The sequence below is a fragment of the Myripristis murdjan genome, chromosome 4, assembly GCF_902150065.1.
Source record: "Myripristis murdjan chromosome 4, fMyrMur1.1, whole genome shotgun sequence".
Classification (NCBI taxonomy): domain Eukaryota; kingdom Metazoa; phylum Chordata; class Actinopteri; order Holocentriformes; family Holocentridae; genus Myripristis; species Myripristis murdjan.
In genome coordinates, this window is record NC_043983.1 from 31478486 (window position 1) to 31498215 (window position 19730).

At 41.0% G+C, this 19730-nt stretch overlaps 1 protein-coding gene across 1 annotated transcript in view; it reads left to right on the plus strand.

The window, feature by feature from the left end:
- The window catches only part of naaladl2 (N-acetylated alpha-linked acidic dipeptidase like 2), a 331707-nt gene that overhangs the window by 117045 nt on the left and 194932 nt on the right, over window positions 1-19730 (plus strand). The window contains exon 7 of the mRNA XM_030048811.1: window positions 14802-14945. Within this exon, the coding sequence (XP_029904671.1) occupies window positions 14802-14945 (144 nt within the window). The remainder of the gene's footprint in view (window positions 1-14801; window positions 14946-19730) is intronic.

Consider the following 19730-nt stretch of genomic DNA (forward strand, 5'->3'; position numbering starts at 1 on the left):
GCCTTGCAACGGCATTCTACCCCAGCTAAGCTTCCTCAGATTGGTTAAGACAAAAAAAAAAAAAAAAAAAAAAAAAAGCAGAATTACTACAGTGTGGATAAGATACAAGCATAAATACTGCAGTGGCCTGAACATGATATGCTCCACCTTTTTCAACAGCAGTTTCTGGAAAAACACTTTTTGAAGAGCAAAATAATTTGGACAAAATAAATAAACAAATAAGTGAAGCATAAACAAAGAAAGGTTATGCTCATTTACATAATCTTTTAGGTCACTCAAAAGCAAACAATCAAAACATTTTAGTGCATTAAAAAAGTGCATTAACCGGCAAACATGTGGGCTGATTGGAGACTGAGAGAAACAATAGCCACAATTGTAATAAAACAGAAAGAATAAAAAATTAAAATTAAAACATAGAAGTAAGCTGACTACTTTAGCCTATGTCTTTTTGGCTACAGACAACTTAGCAGATTGGTCCAACTTGGCTCCACACCTTTGTTTGTCTGTCTGTCTGTTTGTTTGTTTGTTTGTTTTCAGAATTTTCTTAACTGAGGTCCTGTGTGTCGCTGTGTTCGCTCTCAGTATCGTCTCTCTTGTTCCACTGGCTCCTCCCACTGCTGACTCAAACCGGCACCATGTCGCCACCTGCTGTTTGAATACACAATGACATGTGACTGTCTATTCCTCGAATATAGGACAACCTCATTTTTCAGATATCATTTCCAGATAAAAATATCACCTTATATTCAAGCCAAATGTGGTAATACTTTTCTAATCTTTGCCAGTCTAAACTGAACTGATTTTGGTGATGTTCCTGAGTGTGGATCCTTGTTTCCCTCTCTCTCCAGTTCTTTGCATCCATCTCTCGCCCTGTCTCCCCCTCTCTGTCTCTGTCTCTCTCCATCTCTGTCTGTTTGTGTGAGCTTAGCACAGTCTCCGGTGCTGAGGTGTCACACATTCAGACGGATGAGAGGCGAGGACCCTCCTGCAGTGCTTATTAGCTGTAATGCATTCCTGTTCCACGCTTTGATCACCATGGGAGACGCTGTGACGCTTTCCACCCAGCTCGCTTTGGCTTCGTGTCTAAATTTGTCTCTCTGCCTTTGTCTGTCTCTTGGTCTCTTACTCATTCTCTCTCTCATTCACATGTACACTCACACACTTTCTCTCTTTCTCTCTCCCTCTCTCTCTCTCTCACACACACACACACACACACACACACACACACACACACACACACACACACACAAAGAGCATAAGGCCTTTATTTTTTAATGGAAGCAGTGGTCTTATGTATGGGATGTATTTTATCTTTGGTGCAATAGCATCAAACATCTATCAATTGTGGGAAGCTCTAACTTACCAAGGCCTTTACAACAAAAGATTGCACTGTTGGTGTCACTGGCTTCTTCCAGCAATTTAGAGTGTGCTGGAGAAAAAAATGAAAGTTCCAGTCCATTTTGGCCATCTTGCACCCTTTTTTTGTATCTTTTTCTCATTTTTATGTTATGATGACCATGGACATCATTAGGGATGTAAATATTGACAGATGTGCACGTGTGTGTCTCTGTAGTTCAAGACACAGACATCAAGACAAGCACATGTTACATTGCAGCAAACCATTTTGTAAATCATGTGGGGGTACTTAAGATTTTACAACATATAATCAAAACAAAAATCCCTTTCAAGTTTGAATGTTTGGTTGAAACAGCCACCTTATAATGTTTTGCTTATGTGGCTAACATTGTCATTTCTATTCATAAACCACAGAGCTGGTAACTGGCTGTGTAAAACAGGGAATGCACTGTGCGATGTCGGGCTGTCCCAGACGAGACATGACCAACATGGAGGAAACATGGTGATATCTTTGGTTGTGGCTCCAAATCGGTGGTCCTACATCACACTGTGAGGGAGGTTCAAAGATGGCGGTTGTCGCATTTTTGCCAACTAAAACTAATGCTGAAACTAAGAAATTAAAAACATAAACAATATAAACAACAAAAACTAAACTGAAACAGGCAACCCCACTCTTCAAACTAACTGAAACTAAACTGAACTGAAAACAAAAATGAAAAACAAAACAACAAAAAAAAAGTAATAATGAAAAATCCAAAATTATAATAACTGCGGCAGAGACCAGTCTACGAGGCTCTGGGTGCTGCATGCGTCTCTATCTCTGAGTCTTTAAATGGGCCCAGTTCAGATCGTTGTGTAACATTTTATCCCTTTAAAATACCGTTTTTCCGGTCAGCAGACAATAATGCTTAATTTAGCTCAGATCAGACTGTTAAATATTCATGTAATTTGGCAAGCTTGCATTGCTAATTAATATGCCCAGATTTCTATTTTTTTGGCAAGCTTAAATGCAGTTGGACTCTGCCAAGGCAATAAACAAATTGTTTCAAAAATAAATAAATAATTAAAGAAATAAAATTTAAAATCACTCCCATGTCTTGAAATAACATGGGACTGATTAAGGCAAAAAAAAAAAAAAAAAAAAAAAAAAAAAAAAAGAACTTACAATACTCAAGCAAAAGTATCATCTAATTGCCTAATTAATGTGATACCTTGATGTAATTACCATAAACATATTAACCCTTTAGCCTCTCCCAGTCCAATGTTATTGTCACTTAAGGAATTTCTGAAAGTTAAGACAAATTAAAGATTTCTCATAAACTCAGAGGGCCCTTTGCTTTTTCGCTCAAAGGTTTTTTTTTCTCTGGCTTTACTGACATGGATAGATATTTCCTAACTTTGGTGCTATCTGACAGGAATCATTTCCATGACCTGCAGACCTCCATGAAAACCAGCACCAGGAAGGCATATTTCACCCCAAACATGTGGACTTCTGTTGGGAAATCAAGCAATTCCTCTCTATTTTGTGAACATGGACTTCTTGACAGTTTTTCATCTAAGTGGTTTGATGTGATTGCCTGCTTCCCCTGCACATCGTGGAGTCAGCTTTTGGTTTCCCCTCTGTGAATATGTCAAGAGGTGCATGCACACACACACACACACACACACACACACACACACACACACATACGCTCACAGGCTCCTATAGAGTCTGCCAATCCAGGTATTTGTTAATACCAGTGTCCAGTGATGGAAAGGCTGATTTACAGGCAGTGGAAACTGCCCAGGTATTGATCTGTTGAGTTCTCGCTTTACTGAACACTCTTGGGACAGAGAAAAAAAGAAGAGAAGACGGGCGGGAGAGAGTAAAACCAGAGAAATATCCTAAAAGAAAAGGACAAGACGGGGAGAAACAGTGAATGGGAGGGAAGAAGAAAGATCCATAAGAAAAACTGTGGAAGTTCCTAACTAAGCCTCCTAACCACTGCACAGCCACAGAGCATCAGCTGGTCGACCAGATCTGTGAGATGAAGTTCGGGACGGGGCGAGATCGGCCACATGAGGCAGTCAGTTGGTTTTACTGTGGCAGTTAATGGATATTGTTTTATGTCAAGACTAGGGCAAGTGATCTTTTTTTTTTTTAAATTGTGTTAATTACAAGGTAGTCATGGATTAATCATGATAAATCACATATCTAAAACATCTAAAATTACTTGCTTGCTTACCCTTCCTCTGTTGAATAGTGTATTTTGGAAATAACTGTTGCTCTTCAAGGGGATTTATATGAGGGATTACAAACTCCACAAGTGTGGTGTGACAGCACTGCTGCTCGCACTAACTACGACTATGACTATTACAAGTGCTAAGTTAATCAAAAGTTAATCGAAAAGTGTTGAGCATTTAGCTGAAATTTCAAACTCCTTGTGCTCTGATAGAATGTGAAAGAAAACTGTCCATCCAGCGGGCCACAGATTGTCTTGTCATTCAAGGGAAAGACAGACAACCAGGTGAATCTGCAGGTGAATCTGCAGGTGAATCTGCAGGCTCATGGTGTCGCTCCGGCAGATCGGTCTGGCCCCCTCCTGCTCAGACAGATTTCCAGCCAGCCTTGCCCAGGTCGGACCAGTCACAGCCGTTTATGTCGTATGAGGCGGGTTTGATACAATGACAGACGTTATTGAGGCTCTATCGCTCAACACCACATCAAACATTTCACTTCTCTGATTGGTTGTAGGTCTATCCTGTTTACCTAAAGATACGATGACTGACAGAGGAGCGTCACTGAGGCTTAGCAGTCGCTCAGCGCCATGTGACACTTTGCTCTGATTGGTTGTAGGTCTGTTTAATTACGACCGCAGGCATTTTGGTCTGCGATCGTTGATCACACCCCCTGACTATGCCTCAAAAATGAACCAAGAGGCTCAAGACTAATTTGCATTTGCAAATTGGTCTGTCGACATCACGCTAGGGTTAAGGGTCAAAAGTGGGTCAAAGTTCAGCATTGTGTTAATTTGCATTATTTTTTTTTAATAACCTGTTAAGGTCCTGAAATTTATCACATGCAATAACGCATTAACTTTGACAGCCCTTGTGAAGGCATGTAAGTGCACAAAACAGCCGTCTTCACATAGACAGAAGTATTTCCTTTTTTGAAACTCGCGTTCTTTTCTTTTCTTTTTCTTTTCTCTTCTTGTGTTTGACCGTTTGACCTTAAGCCACCCACATTTTGTACAGCAACACAGCATACATCACCATACTCTTACATAACACATAAACAAATCAAACGCTTGTAATATACATCTCTCTCTCTCTCTTGCTCTCTCTGTATCTATATCTATATATCTATATCTATATAACTAATGTTATTGAACTAATTACAAAAAATAAGTGTTTTTTTTTTTTTTTATTATTTCTCTCATTGCTAAAAAATGTCTCAACCAGTATTTAATCTCTCCAATGAAATCCATATTAGTGACATTTCTAAGGTGAGTTAGTTGCTGCTTTAGTGTAAGGCAGGTTTCGCTGTTGAGTAAAACATGTGGAACATCCATCATATCAGAGCTGAATATCTGTCTGTCTGTCTGTCTGTCTGTCTGTCTGTCCGTCTTTAATTTACGATATTAAACACAGGACCTGATGTTTGCAGTGTTACAATGTTATGATTTATAATATTACTTTTCTTCACCTGACATTTGCCACATTGCACAAACACTCTGACATTTGCCTTTCAGTTCCCTCAAAAACGGCTCGGTCACATTATCAGTGGTCCTCACTGAAACGACAAGGCACTGTATAACAATGAAGAAAAATAAACACCTCGAATCCAAAATGTCATGGTGCTCCCTGAAGAACAAGTGTTTGGGAGGCTGTATCAAGACAAATGTGACTCTGCGCCTAACGCTTGTGTACACACAGACGTGAAATGAAGACGCATGGTCAGTTTCCACGCATGGAGTTTGCATATGTGGAATTCACATCATGCAGTCGCTTAATATCTGCCAGCAAATATAAAACACCAAGTAACCTTCACTGACCCTGCACTTTTTAATTGCTTTAAACAATAAATTAGAATTAATTAGACGTAAGGAGCTTATTGAGATGGGATTTCTGAGGAGTGGGGAAAGATGGATGTGAAGAAAGAGCGACTAGCATCAAAGATGAACTTCCTCAAGCAGATTTTAATGAAGAGGCTCGAGACGTTTCTCATAGAGAGGGTGGCAATGAAAAGCCTTGTCTCTGCTGACAGAGCAGCACTTGGAAACGTCCTCTTCATCTTTCAGACTTTTATTATTTCAAAATACTCTACGGTAAATCTGTGTAACTACATAACAATATGCTATTTTAAGACAAGCCTAAATGAATCATTTTCTAGAAGAGTAACTGATTTCTTCTCACCTGCAGAGGAAAGGGTCATGTGATCATCGTCTGTCTGTGTGTCAGCAGAATAACTCAAAAAGGACTGGAGGAACACAAATCTTGATGGGAAGTCAGTCAGGTCAGTCGGCTTCTGGGGGGCGTAGTAGTGGGTTGGGACTAAACAGAAAAAAAGGACGTTGTTTCCAAACACATCAAAATGACGTCACGAAACCTGGAGGGAAAGTTAATCAAGGGTCACCTGACAAACCTTGCTTGCTCATTACCTCCATCAGTTTTACGTGCGTCGTTGTTTCCAAGGTCAGTGGATTTATTTCGCACGTTAAAGTTAAATGTTTATCACAGTGGCTGACAATATGTTAAATGAATTAATACTTTGATAGTGTTATTAGAAAAACCTTTTTTTTTTTTCTTTTGCCCCCCTCCATGGTGAGGTCAGAGATCAGAGGTGAGAGGTCAGCTACAACAGCCCTGAAAAGTGGGAGGGATTGAGGGTCTTGCTCAAGGGCTCTTCAACAAGGAAATGATGGCCAAGACTGGGGACCTGGAGCTTGGCTCGTCCAGCAGGACAGTCTCCTTTCTCTCTTCTCTTCGTTTCATGTTTTTTTAAGTCGGTGTCAGTGTATGAATTAAACCCCACCAGGGATTCATAATGCTCTCTCTCAGGGCCACTCAACTTGAGATGGCTCAGGGGCCACGCAGTAAAATTCAGCTGTGTCCAAGGGCTGCAAGCTAAAAATGTCTGTCCTATTTTGGACGTTTAAACAATAATTTTGTCACAGGCTACATGACTAGTCTAAAAATTAATGAAACATACAGAAATCAGCTACATTTCCATCCAAGGCCAAACCTCACTGAATAAAAGATTGTCATGCAGTGATTAATGATGAAATTATCATCAAGTTACAACAAAATGAGGCTTCATTCCCAAAATGTGAACAGAATGGGCAGCTTGCTCAGAGGTTATAGCGGCTTTCACACAGCACGTGCACGGCGCAGACCTCGGCCCGCACAGCCATTTATTGTGTATGTGATCGAGGGGCACAAGGGCGCACTGGTCTGGTTGAATAAGTGAACCAGTTAGTCATTATTTGATCAGTCAGTTGAAGCTTTCATACTCAGAGGGCTAGCTAAATGAGAAACACTCAACTTGGAGTTGTGATGTTGAATAGATTTTTAGATGCAAAGCCTCTGTATGAGCTGTAGGTGACTCACTCTCTCACTCATTCACACCATCACAGTCAGCTATAGGTGCGCTCCATTTAGATGTGCCGGCTTGCTGCTTGTTACACAGCAGTGAGTGTGGAGCAAAGCATTGAAAGGAGTGTGGGTGGAGCTGTGGGCTGCTGCCTGTTACATGAAATGTGTGACTGTAGCTGTTAAAACAAACAATAAATGAACCATTACTGCCGCTTTAAAATCATGCCTCTGGCTCATGTCATGTTCAGTTTCAAATTGTATTGCGCTGCATCTTCCACTGGCCCTTTTTCGTCTTTCAGTCCACCTCCAAGTGTGCATACCTGGGCAGAGAACAACTTCACTTCTAGCTGCTCTGGAGCTGTGTTTCATCTCACTGTACTAAAGTGAAAGGCTGCATGTTGTTTTCAGTTTTATTTTATGGAAAAAAAAAATGTATTAGATATTCATTGATAATTTTCCACCAGTGATCAGAGAGGCAGCATTTTATTGTGTCTTTCAGATTGGGTTCATGCAAAAAAAAAAAAATGCTCTGGATCTTCTATCTATATCTGCCACAATGTGTAGGCTATAGAACACCGGTTCATCTGATTAATAAAGTAATAAACTGGCGTCTGCTCAAAGCCCCAGTGAGGCTCCTGTTTCAGAAACTAACCATGATAATCAGTCTAAACTCAAAGCAATAAACAAGCATGATGGTCAGCTCCCTTCATTTCAGAGCCTGATAGGACATGAAAGCCACTTTGAAGAAGGTGAGCACAGATTGATAACAAAGGACCAAACGTGTATGGAAAAAAAAAAAAAAATCAAAATATTGACTTTATTTTTTTTTATTTATTTTTTTTTTTTTCCCCACAAAAGGAATCTTACATTGTGCTTCTGGAAACTAATCGGTGCACTTTGCAAACACTTTGTTGGTGAATCTTCTCTGTGTGCAGTCGATTGTGAGCCTTTTGAGTTGCAACTTAAATGTCAAGCATGGCAAACAAGACGCCAGCAGCTTGGGCTTTGGTGATTTCAGCGGTGAGTGGAGGGTTTAGATTGGGGCCATAATTTTAGAGCTCACAGCAAAACACAAGGTAAGTGCTGGTGAGAAGCTGTGTGCTCCAGCAGTGCATTGAGATGTCCAACAAAAGCCTTTGTAATGTTCTTTTTCAGAAGAAATATCAGTACTTCAGCTGATGAAATGTTATTGCTATCAGGGCCAGATATCAACGGGGGCTCCGGGCAAAAAACGTCCTTGAACACTGCTGTGAAATTAAAAATGAGGAGGACAATATGCCCCCAATAATTAAGTGTACTATTTTTACACTTCACCCTGCCCACGTTTTATTCATTGAGCTGACATTTATTCACATGTGAGAGTAGTGTCCCCTGTGGGCCACCGTAGGTAATTTGTGAAAGCCTATAATCTGTCCATTGCACTCTGTGAGAAATAATGGAGCAGCTTTTGATCAGGAAATGGTCAAACATGGAAAATTATGGCAGCATGTGGCCAGTAGTAGAAGGAAATGTGACCAAGACAAACACCTGCATCAACAACCAAGCAAACATGACTGTAAGGACTGATGAAAGAAGTTACATCAAAGATTAGTGGTACGAATCGAGTTTTAATTAACAATTTGTAAATGCAAATGTATCATCTGATGCATGCAAAAAAAAAAAAAAAATTGTGCTGTTTTACAAAGAGCAAGAAGGAGCTGTTTCAATTTTAGGACTTCAAATCAAGTGATGCCTGTAAACTGTGTGATGGACTGAGGCAGCCATCATCAGAATAGAGCGCTCACTTGCTGCTGTTTAGGAGACATTTTTTTATTTTGCTTTAAAATGTCAGTTCATTCGTCAAATCAATGAATTAATCGATTGATAATGTGGCTGGAGAAGATCTCCTGCCATTCCTGAACACCAGAGGTCTCATGCATCTCTGATGGGCAGATTTCTTGGATGTTCGTGTTGGGTTGGGGGGGGGGGGGGGGTCTATCCAAAGATGGAGGTATTTGGACACCAAAACATGATGATTTTGTTCTATCTTTTTGCTATTTATGGGGATCTGTTGGTAGCACCAAAAGCAGAATACATGAATATCACTAATGTTTGTGCTGGTCGAGGCACAGACACTATGGAGTTATAGTATGGGCTGTCAGCTGTCACTTTGAGAGCCAAAAATTATATATGACTAAAAAGGTTGCACCATGTAAATTACGTCTCCCTTTCCTCTGTTATTACAGCGCTGTACGTCCACATGCTAACCGCTGTGACAGGGTTTGTGTCAGCGGGTTGAGTTTGTACCTATACGCCTGTCACTCACCTGATTTCATACTTAGTGACCAGATCATCGGATTTGGCCGGAGCTCAGGAAGGTCAACTGCTGCTGATAGAAAAAATAAAGTGTTCAGTTTACCTTTCTCTTCCAATATTATCCATTTCTTCAAAACAAGTTAGATTACGGCGTGTGCTATCTCTGCACTGAGAGAACTCAAAACCTGCTGTGGTAAGGATTTGGTGTGTCAGGGGATCATCTCGTCTTCCTTTCCTCTTTTGTCGTCTCTCAGCTCTTCCTCCTCTCCTCTCACGGTCCATTTCCACCACTTTCTTTACATTGTTCTCCTCCCCCTCTGCTTCCCTCTCCTCTCCTCTCCTCCCCCACCCCTCTCCCCTCCTCTTATCCTTTAATTTTCATTTCTAATTTTCCTGCTCCTCCTCTGGTCATCTGTCTGCTCCGCTCTGTGTCCTTTCCGCCTTTCGTCTTATCTCCCCTCCTCATTTTCCCTCAGCCTTCCCCTCTTTCACTCGCTTCTCTTTCTCTCTCCTCCTCCTCCTCCTCCTCCTCTTGTCTTCCTTGTCATTTATGGATTATTAATCATCTTCAGGAGCTGGGATGCTGTGGTGACACTCTCTCTAGACCAGGCAGAGAAAGCTATCGACTGGATGTTTGGTTCAAAGGAACCACAAGAGAGATTTTTCAAGGTTTGCTGAACTTGTCCTCACAGCAGAGGGTGGAGTATTGATTAGTCACAAACTCGGACAGGGTATGGATCAGCTGCAGGAGCACCACAGAGGGAGTAATGTGCTTAAGTAAACGGGTTATACAAGATGCTATTGGCTGATGAGGGTTAATGGTAGGGATGAGCGAGGTACCACAGTGCTGGTAATGTCTGAGATTGCATCTCCCTTTTTTCTGTGACTAATGTAGCATGAGCAGCTATTGATAGTGTCTCATATCAATAAATATTTTAGGAGTAAAGTCATTTGAGAATTAAACAGCAGGGCACCAGATATCAGACAGTATCAATAGGCGTCATCTGAATATCTGCATCCTGAACTAGGCTGAAGCCCTGCACAGTGAATACAGGAGAGGGTTTACACCGCTGTCAGTATTTGAATCTGATTGGCTGGAGGGTGTCCATTTATATCAGGACACATCAAACATAGTCCCTGTCAGAGGTTTAATCCACTGATTTATCCACCATATGTGTCCTTTATCTTTGTATTTCTGGTTGCTTGGTTGCTGGTTGCTCATAGCAAAGATACAAGCTAATGTGGATAAATCCCAAAGCAAATAAACAATGCAAACACATGGACAAAACTTTCAAGTCACTGTCCGTGTAGTAAATTTAACAGACAGATATGGAAGGTTGAAGTTAGTAGACATTATGCCAGAAATGGAAAGATAAAGCATTTTGATTCCTGAATTAATAAACCCCTCCTATTTGTTGCATTGTTGACAAGTGGCTGTGTGTCTATAAACACGATAATGCACAGCCAGGCACCGTGGCGTTAGCCTCCACCTTGTGCATTCATTTCTTACATCAGGACTCATCAACATGCATTTTTTTTCTTTTTTTTTTTCTCTTTTTTTTTGGGATATTTATTAACCAAACATGAAATGGGGAAGAAGTAGATCAGGTGAATTGTGGCGATGACTGAACAGCCACATGGGGAGGTGTGATTATATCAACACGCCAGAATAATCAGCAACGAGCAAACACAATTACAGAACTTTAGAAGACATGAATAAGCAATCAGAAAGAGGCGAGGGAAAACATTTACTAAGAATACTGAATGTCTTAAAGTACCAGCTTGTGGATAGTCATGTACAGTTGTGTGTGTGTGTGTGTGTGTGGGTTGCAGAGGCCAAATTTGGAACATTTCCAAGCCATTAATGATCTTTTTTTTTTTTGCTCAAAATGAACTAAGAGCATGATTACATTTTAATGACTTATTCTTAATATATGTAAATAATTTTCCAGAAAAAAAAGTGCTCTCTCACTCCAACATGAATAAAATGTAAGTGTAGTGCACACTCTTCGGACTGAGCAGAATGTTCCAGTTGTCTTTCATTCCAGCTAGGTTGCATTTCCAGCGTTATTCACACCGTGTTATTTATCTGTCACTGAGCCTGGAGGTTAAAGCCCGCTTTGTTCTGCTTGGCAAATGTTTTGCAGAGACAAAAATTACATTATCATATGTAATGATCTCTAATGAGTCTCATCCTCCAAGGCCCACCAGTCACTCCTGACTCAGTTACAACATATTGGTGGTTAATGGCTCCAAATAGACCAAAATTTGCCTCATCCTGTTAATATTCACATTGTGATGCTTGGAACTGTAATTGGTCAGAATAATCAGGCGGCACACAGCACAGCATGTGTGTGTGTGTGTGTGTGTGGGAGGGGGGATGGGCGGTTGTGTGTTTGTACATGGCTGAACCCATCTACTGTGCACATCTATGCATGTGTGTGTGTGTGTCTGTGTGTGTGTGTGCGCACATAAGATGAACTTAATCTTCTTAAGTGCTCCTATTTGGCCTGAACTCATTATCTGTCGATGAGGATACCATTGACTCTTACTCTCAGCGAAGATCTCTCACAGGCCATTCAGCTCCCTCTCCACTTAATCCTCTAATAATTATGCTCCATTTGAATAAAACAGAGGAAGATTTGGTCTCAAAACCTAATCAGCGGGAGCCGTGGAAGGGCAGAAAATTGGTCTCTTTTTAAATATGGATGATTTTTCTCCATTGTTGTTGCTCTTGCCGACACATTCTCATTCCCAGGTTTTCCAGTAGCTCGGTCACACCCTTTTGAGTCTGATTTTTTTTTTTTTCATCACATGTCCGTGTCACGTGGTTAAGTGTAGGCAGCACAACCACTGGGTTAAGGATAGGGAAAGGTTGGGTTTACTCAACTCAACTCAGCTTTATTTATATCGCACTTTAAAACAACCACAGCTGAAACAAAGTGCCGTACACAAATGATAATAAAACAACAAAACAGGAACAGTAACAGTATTCTTTCTTTAGAATTAGTCAACAACTGAACAGAAACCGGACACAGTCTCGGTCACACGCAAAAGGTGTTGCTGGAAACGTTTCATGTGTGAAGGTCCTGTGGTGTATCCCCCCCTCGCGGACTTTCTCACTCTTTACTCTACGTCACCGTCCCCGTGTCTCTTACTGACGCCAAAGGGAGCCTTTGACGTCAGTGTCAGACGCAGAAGGGCATGACCAGGCTGCGGCATTTGATGCCTTGGGATTGGGAATGGATTGGCTCTTGCATGTAGTCGTTTCGGCAGCCAATAATTCAATGTTAATAAGTGGTGACCATCGATTGTCAGCCAGTGAGTTGTCACATTCAAATCACTTACATACAGATTTGTCACTGCTCTCGGTGCCATCTAGTGCTCAGATCAAATTGTATACTGCATGTTTAAAGAGGAACTAAGCAATAAATTAGCGTATTGGATTTCTCTCCATCTCTTTGTCTTATGACAGTCACCACCAGGAGCTCACAGCATATGCACCTTTATATCTGACCGCACATCACTGGCCATACATGAATCTGTGTGCATATGTGAGCAAGAATCTGATAACTACAATGGGCTGTGTAGGTGTGTGTGTTTCAGAGGGAGAAAGAGAGAGAGAGAGTGAGAAAGACACACAGAGAGAGAGAGAGTGACAATTATGCCAAAAACAGACAAACTGTACTGGCGAAGAGGAAGAGTGCTGGCAAGTCAAAGCTCGCTGACAGGGACAGACGCTTAACAGGATAGCTGTCAAACAGAGACTCAGAAATGACAAGAGAACTGAACTAACGGCTGGATGACAGTTTGAAGATAACGCTGCACGTTGTGAGCCTCACTAAGCTGATGTGTCTGATAGGTCTGCCATTTAGAAATCACTTGCATCCAAGCCCTAACCCTGTTTTAGCTTTTAAAAGTAATTGTTCTTCATTACATACGCATTTATGGTCGTCATAGTCAGAGACGTTCCCTTATTTTGTCCAGACCTTGTGTTTAGTGTGTGTGTGTGAGCGTGTATTTATGTGTGTAAATGTGTGGCTGCACAGCAGAGTGGTTCTGAAATGCTGTGAAGTGAACCTGGGTGAACCTGAAGTGAGGATTAGGAGGAAAGCTCTCTCCCCCTAATGGGGGCCAATCAGACGGCGCAGCCATCTCAATCACTGGGAGCTAAGCCCCCTATTGGCAGAACAGCCCCACATATGACAAAAAACTTTTTGTCTTTTCGCCTTCACTCCATCAGATTCACTCAGAGAGGAATGAGATTTGAGAGAAGGAAGAGACAGCTGGAAAGAGACGTACAAGACAAAAAAAAAAAGGGAATAACAGAGACAGAAACACACTTTCATCCTGGATGAATGGAACCTGTGTGGGTCATAAATACTGCTGGTAGCTAACTAACAACATGGAGATAACAGTGCAGTGAAGCTGATCAGGCCCTTCTGCCCGTGGTGATTACCGAGAGACCAAATCAGCAGCACACACACAAACAACTTAATCCTTATCGTCTGCCAGGCTCCATTGTGTTTTTATTGCCATTTCATGTCATGTCTGCTTTGACAAATACTATTCTGTGGAAAATAGAAGAAAAAAATGGGAGAGAGAGGGTGTTTTTGCCTTTATGTCATATCAGATTTACCATAAATACAAGCTGCACACTCAGAAAAAACAGTTTATGTCAACCTCCTATTGATAAATACAATACAAGCAGGACAGGTTTATTTATTTATTTTGGGTTGTTGTTGTTGTTGTTGTTTTTTTTTTAAGCTAAAATTTCTCCCCTTCTGCGTCACATATTGTTGTGTATCAACCATGGAAATCATATAAAATCTTGGGCAATCACACAGTTTTGAAAACAATCATGATTTCAGCTTGCAGGGGATGACAAAAATGTTGCCAAATCCTCTAAGGCTATAAATTATCGCAGTTGAAAAATGCTTCTGGTTCAGACTTTAAAATTAAGGTAAAAAAAAAAAAAAAATCATGTATTTTGTCGAGGAAAGCGCTCAACACTTTGTCCTTTAGAGGTAACTCTGGCTGCCTGTTTCTTTGACAGCCAGAACGACGCCTTGGCACCTGTTTCTGCCAAATAGTGGAAGAAACATCCTCTTTGAATGTTTCTGTTGCCATTTTTATTTTTTTAATAGCAAGTTTTCTCCCCTAATCTTATCAATGTTTTTATGAAATATTGGTAAATAGTGGTAAAATAGTGGTATATTAGACATATCGATTGTGGCCAAAAACAGTTTGGACCCTCTTGTTGCCGCTGATAGTAAAATAAATTAAAATGAAATAAAATAATAAATCAGTGCTGTCAATTTTTTTTCTAGGATGAATTATTGTTTTGCCTTTGTTTGCAAAATTCAGTCAAAGCGGTCTGTTTGTAACAGCGTCTGGACTTGTGCCAGCAAGTTCAAATACTTTGTTGTGACTCCAAACCTCTCTCATGTATTTCACTTTGCTGCTTTTCAGTTCAAATCAACAAAATGAAATGACAGGTAACAATGCAAAATATGTTATTTTTATTTTTTTTCCCTATCTAATCTCCCTCCTCCTCTCTTCTCGTCCTCCTCCAGTCGGCGCGTCCAGAGAGGCTGCTGGCAGTCTGACGTCCCTCTTGGTCCAGCCCGTCTCTGCCTTCCTGGCCAAGAGGTTACTGTCCTCTCCGTCCACGGGCCCGGCCGACTCCTGCGCTCCTCTGGCCATGCCTCCCAGCGCAGGTAAACACACAGCTCAATTATGATTATGCTCAAATCGCATAATCATAAGTCATAACGGAAAAGGTGATTTTGAATGTCTTGGTTAATACTGACTTATTAATAGGCAAATAGTTTAATAATAGTTTGCTTCTATAACATAGGTAACTTCAGTAAAATATATGAAACAATTACACAGACAATAGAGGCAATAGAGGCAATAGAGGCCACATAGAATTGCAAATAAAAAAATATTTAGTATTGTAAACCAATAAAAATTGCGAAAAAGCAGGTTACTGAAAACAAAAGTCAGATATTATCAGCATCAGACACACACACTCACAAAAACAATTTGCAAAGGAAATCAAAATATTGTAAATGGAAAAACTTACATAATACTTTTAGTGCTTTTGTTGTATTTGTGATACTTGTCTTTGCAATATTTTTTTATTATCGATACATACTCTTCCAACAGACGCACTGCAGCACATTTCAGAAGTGTCCCAGAAGCAGCTCTCCTCTCTGTTCTGTTAAAAATATGCACATATTCTATTTTTGATGTAAGCCGCGTCAAGCAGCACAGAGCAGATCGAGTCGGGCAGGAAGTCAGACACAGGAACGGTATAAAGCATCCAGCCTATTTTCAAAATAAAATCACATCACTGCACGTCATAACCGCTGGCACCAGACCAGCATTTAACTGGTCAGAGGATTTTTGACACTATGGGCGACCACGGGTTCATCTTGGAAGTGGAAATAAACAAGAAATCAATCAAATGGCGTGGCGGGCTGTGAAGCTGTGGAGAGCAACAAAACCAGCATTGGTGGAATCAAAGAGTAAAGACGGGAACATTTTACAAACCAATTGCCTTTCAGATTTAATATCCATGCAACATGATAATAACAAAACAATATGTTTTACTTATCAATAATCCGCCTGCTATTGATTTATTGACAGTTATTGATAAGTGGTCCCATATTGAACATGTAACCTCCATTCTGCTACAAAGATTTTTTTGTCTTGTTTAGTTTTTTTTCTGTGTTTCCTGGCCTGAAGTGACCGTCCCGGTGGAAGTCATCCATCCTGCAGCTGTCCCGCTGTAATCCGCTTACCACCCTTGTAGGAGACCTCTCCAGTCATGCCACTGTACAGTAACACCGGAGTGTATCCGCTGTGTCTGTACTGTGTCTGTAATTACAGCAAAGAACCTCTTGATTCATATAACTTAAAATTGGCAAAGACATTTCGTCACATTTACTCATTGATTCATCGAGTTCGAGTTCACATCGATCACCGATTCTGTAAATGTCGGTACTGCATCGCTGGGCGTGATGTCGAAAAGCATTGAAAAGGCAGTAAAAATAATATGTGAAACACAGTGTTGACACAAAGTGATATGAAACATGGTCTACATTGCAGATTCAGCGTTTCGCTACAGCAGCATGAGTCTGGGTTGTTGTTTTTTTCATTATGGTGCTCCATCTGAAAGGGAGGCTGCAACACTCTCTGCCGCTGTGAGCATATCAATCACAGTACGCAGCGACACGCTGAGTTCATACGAGTTCAGCGAGACAAGCTATTAGAGACCTCGGGGGTCAGAGCTCCTCTTCCACAAGGAGGGAAGATGTTAAAGAGAGGGAGGGGGAGGGATCGATATACAAGCTTGCAGATTTACTATTAGGCTGATATTTGCCTTTTATTAAACATCTAACGCGCATATCAAACCATCAGCAAGTCAGTGTCATCTGGATATTGTGAATATGATACAATCTGACCCTTATTTGACTGACGTTTTGATTCCACTTGATTATCTATAATGATGATGATGATGATAATACCAATGTAAGATAATAGTAATTGATAATAAGGTGATTATAAGATAGTAGTGGTAGTAGTATATTGATTGATTAATCCGAAATGAGGGGAATTCAGTTGCCAAAATAGAAATGACAAACAACATATGCAAATAGCAGCTGCACTGAGACACAGAAAACAAATCTGTAATGTATAATTTGGCTGTAAATGTTTGTTTGAAAAAAAAAACCTGACAGCAGCACAAAAGACCTCCACAGCCGTTGCAGAGATCAAGGCAGCATCCAGTCATTTACTAAATACATTTCTGCAGTCATTAAAAAACGCTAAATAAGAGGTGGCTTTAACGGTGCAGAACATTCTGCTGCTTTGTTTGAATCCTCTTTTGCGCCGTAACATCTAATGAGACCAGGTCCAGACCAGTGATGGACTCTGCCCTTTGTGGGTGCTTACTAATGCTGCCGGTGTGCTTAGCAGTGACTGCCCCCATCCAGGAGGGCACGACACAGAAAAGAACCCTTTCAACAATACTCAAACAAACTCAACAACACTTTCTCAAGAAACATAATCTAGACTGGACCTTCTTAATTGTTAAGAATTAACACCCAAATTCAGCCACTTCACCAGCTCAACTTGCTAAAAAAAAAAAAAACACCTTTCCTGGTGGTAATATTAATAAAACTTAAACCATCATTTTCCTGAAGCCATAACATTACCTAACCTTGTAGGGATAAAGATAGGGGGGGAAATTAGCTTATTATTTGTTATAATTTTAATCTCTTCAGTCAGTTCCTCAGCAATTATTAATAACTCTACTGCTGACCCATAACTGCCTGAATCTGCGGTTAACCCATGGGACCTGTGGGTTGTGGTTAAATCTGCCTGTTCATAATGGACATCCAGAGGCTGCAGTAGTAACAGCAGTGCTGTAGTATCATCGTGGGTTTCAGTGGACAGCTGTTGTGTCCTCAGATGGTCTAAACCCCATTACAGAGGCTTTTCCACCTCGACAATCACACAAGCAACCACTGAAAAGCTGGAATTTCTTGTATAGTTTCGGGGGAAAGCGGGGGATAAGTTCAAATGTACAGATATGGAATATCAATAGTATATAGCAAGGGCAAAATATAGCAACTTCAGTATAGACCCATTCATTTTAGCATCAATCCTCAATCACCCATGTAGGTGAAACCCTCACAGAGTTATTGAAAGAGAAAGAGGAGGTGAGGAAGATGGCCTGCAGAGAGAACATTTAATGTAAAGCTGGTAGAGGCAGGTGTCCCGGTAGCACAGCGTCCCTCCCTCGGTGTGTGCCGGCTCCCCTCACAGAGCGCTGTCTCGTAAAGCCAGATTCCTAAAATAAATAAAATGTGTTTTCATAGGAAGTTGATATATCGGCCTGTGCTCTAACGCTTCTTTTATTGCTGGAACCCTTCCATTGCTCTGGTTGAATGCTGTCTGCGCTCTTGATTTTTATGCTCTTTAATTTAACTTTTTTTTTTTTTTTTTTTTTTTCTTTTTTTGATTGTCCCGAAATGCACTTGGCGGTTCAGTTTGCCTCTTGGTCAGGTCCTCATAAATGAGATGCTTAATTAATTGATTGCATAAATAGAAACAGAGACAGTAATTGAGGTGAGAGGAGAGATGCAAGGACAAACTCTTAGGACACACAGAGGCTTGCCCTCAATAGAGAGGAGAAATGAAAGGGTGGATAGATGGATGGAAGGATGGATATATTAAAGGGGAGAGAGAGAGAGCGAGCGAGAGAGAGAGAGAACTCACCACAGAGGCTTTTTCTCTCATTCTAAAAGCAGAGGGAGAGACTAATACATGAGGAAACCAGGGCAAGAAATTAACAGGCCCTCTGGGCAAAAACGGCCAAGAAAGGCCATAAAATGCTTATGAATAAAAATGAATAGTGCATGTAAAAATGCTCACAAAAAAGGAGACTGAAAATGGAAAGTGCAGCAGAGTCCCTACCAACAAGGGCACCGCTCTCTCACATTTACAGTGAATTTTGCATCTTTTTAAACAAGTATTTTGATGAAAATATCACACACACACACACGAACACACACACACACCCCTGCCCCCAAATTACAAAGGATTAATGAATGGATGGCAGAGGGAGAGAGGAGGCAGGAGGGAACTGAACACGGCCAAATGAAAGAGATAGAGGTGAAACAGGAGATGGAGGGGTGTGGTTTAATATAGCCGAAAACACACACACACACGCACACACACACACACACACAGTCGGTTGTTAAAACTGGATGAGTTACTGCCTATCTCTCGGTGACATCCCATAATGCCATCGCTGCGGTGATGAACAAGATTTGAGCTCACAGCCGTCACGTCTCAGTCAGGGTCTTTCTGAACCCACACACACACACACACACACACACACTTTCCACCAAACAGTACCAGGAGGATGGTTCCTGCAGCAAAATGGGAATCATGAGCTCTTCTCTGGTCTCTGCAGCCGGAGAGCAGAGAACTTTAACCAAATAAGGAGGAGGAGTTCAGTCGTTCTGCGTGTGCCTAACAGAAGAAAAAAAATGAACATGGAAGATGCTGAAGATATGTTCATGATTATTTTACATTACGCTGCTGTGATACTGAGTTTGGTTTTGGAGAGGAGAAGGTGAAAGAGGGTGAAAATGAGATTTAGAACGCTAAGAGGAAAAGCTGAAAAGAGGAAACTCGAATTACGTATCTGGCTCAATTACTGCAAAAAAAGTCCTCATTTGCGCTTGTGATTTATTGCTCCTGTTTTTAAGAACTGCAGAGATAATAGTTTCATAATTTAAGTAGTCAGGAGGGTACTTCCTCGGTTGCAGGGACTGCTTTTGAGCCCAGACACTGAAAAAAGGGTCTGGTTCCTCTGGTGGGAACGGGGGTAAAGGTCCCCGTGGTGGAAAAAGACTAACAAAGTCCACCAGGACTACAGTTCGTGCTACAGCTGACAAGTGTCTCTTCAAATGGACGATGCCAAA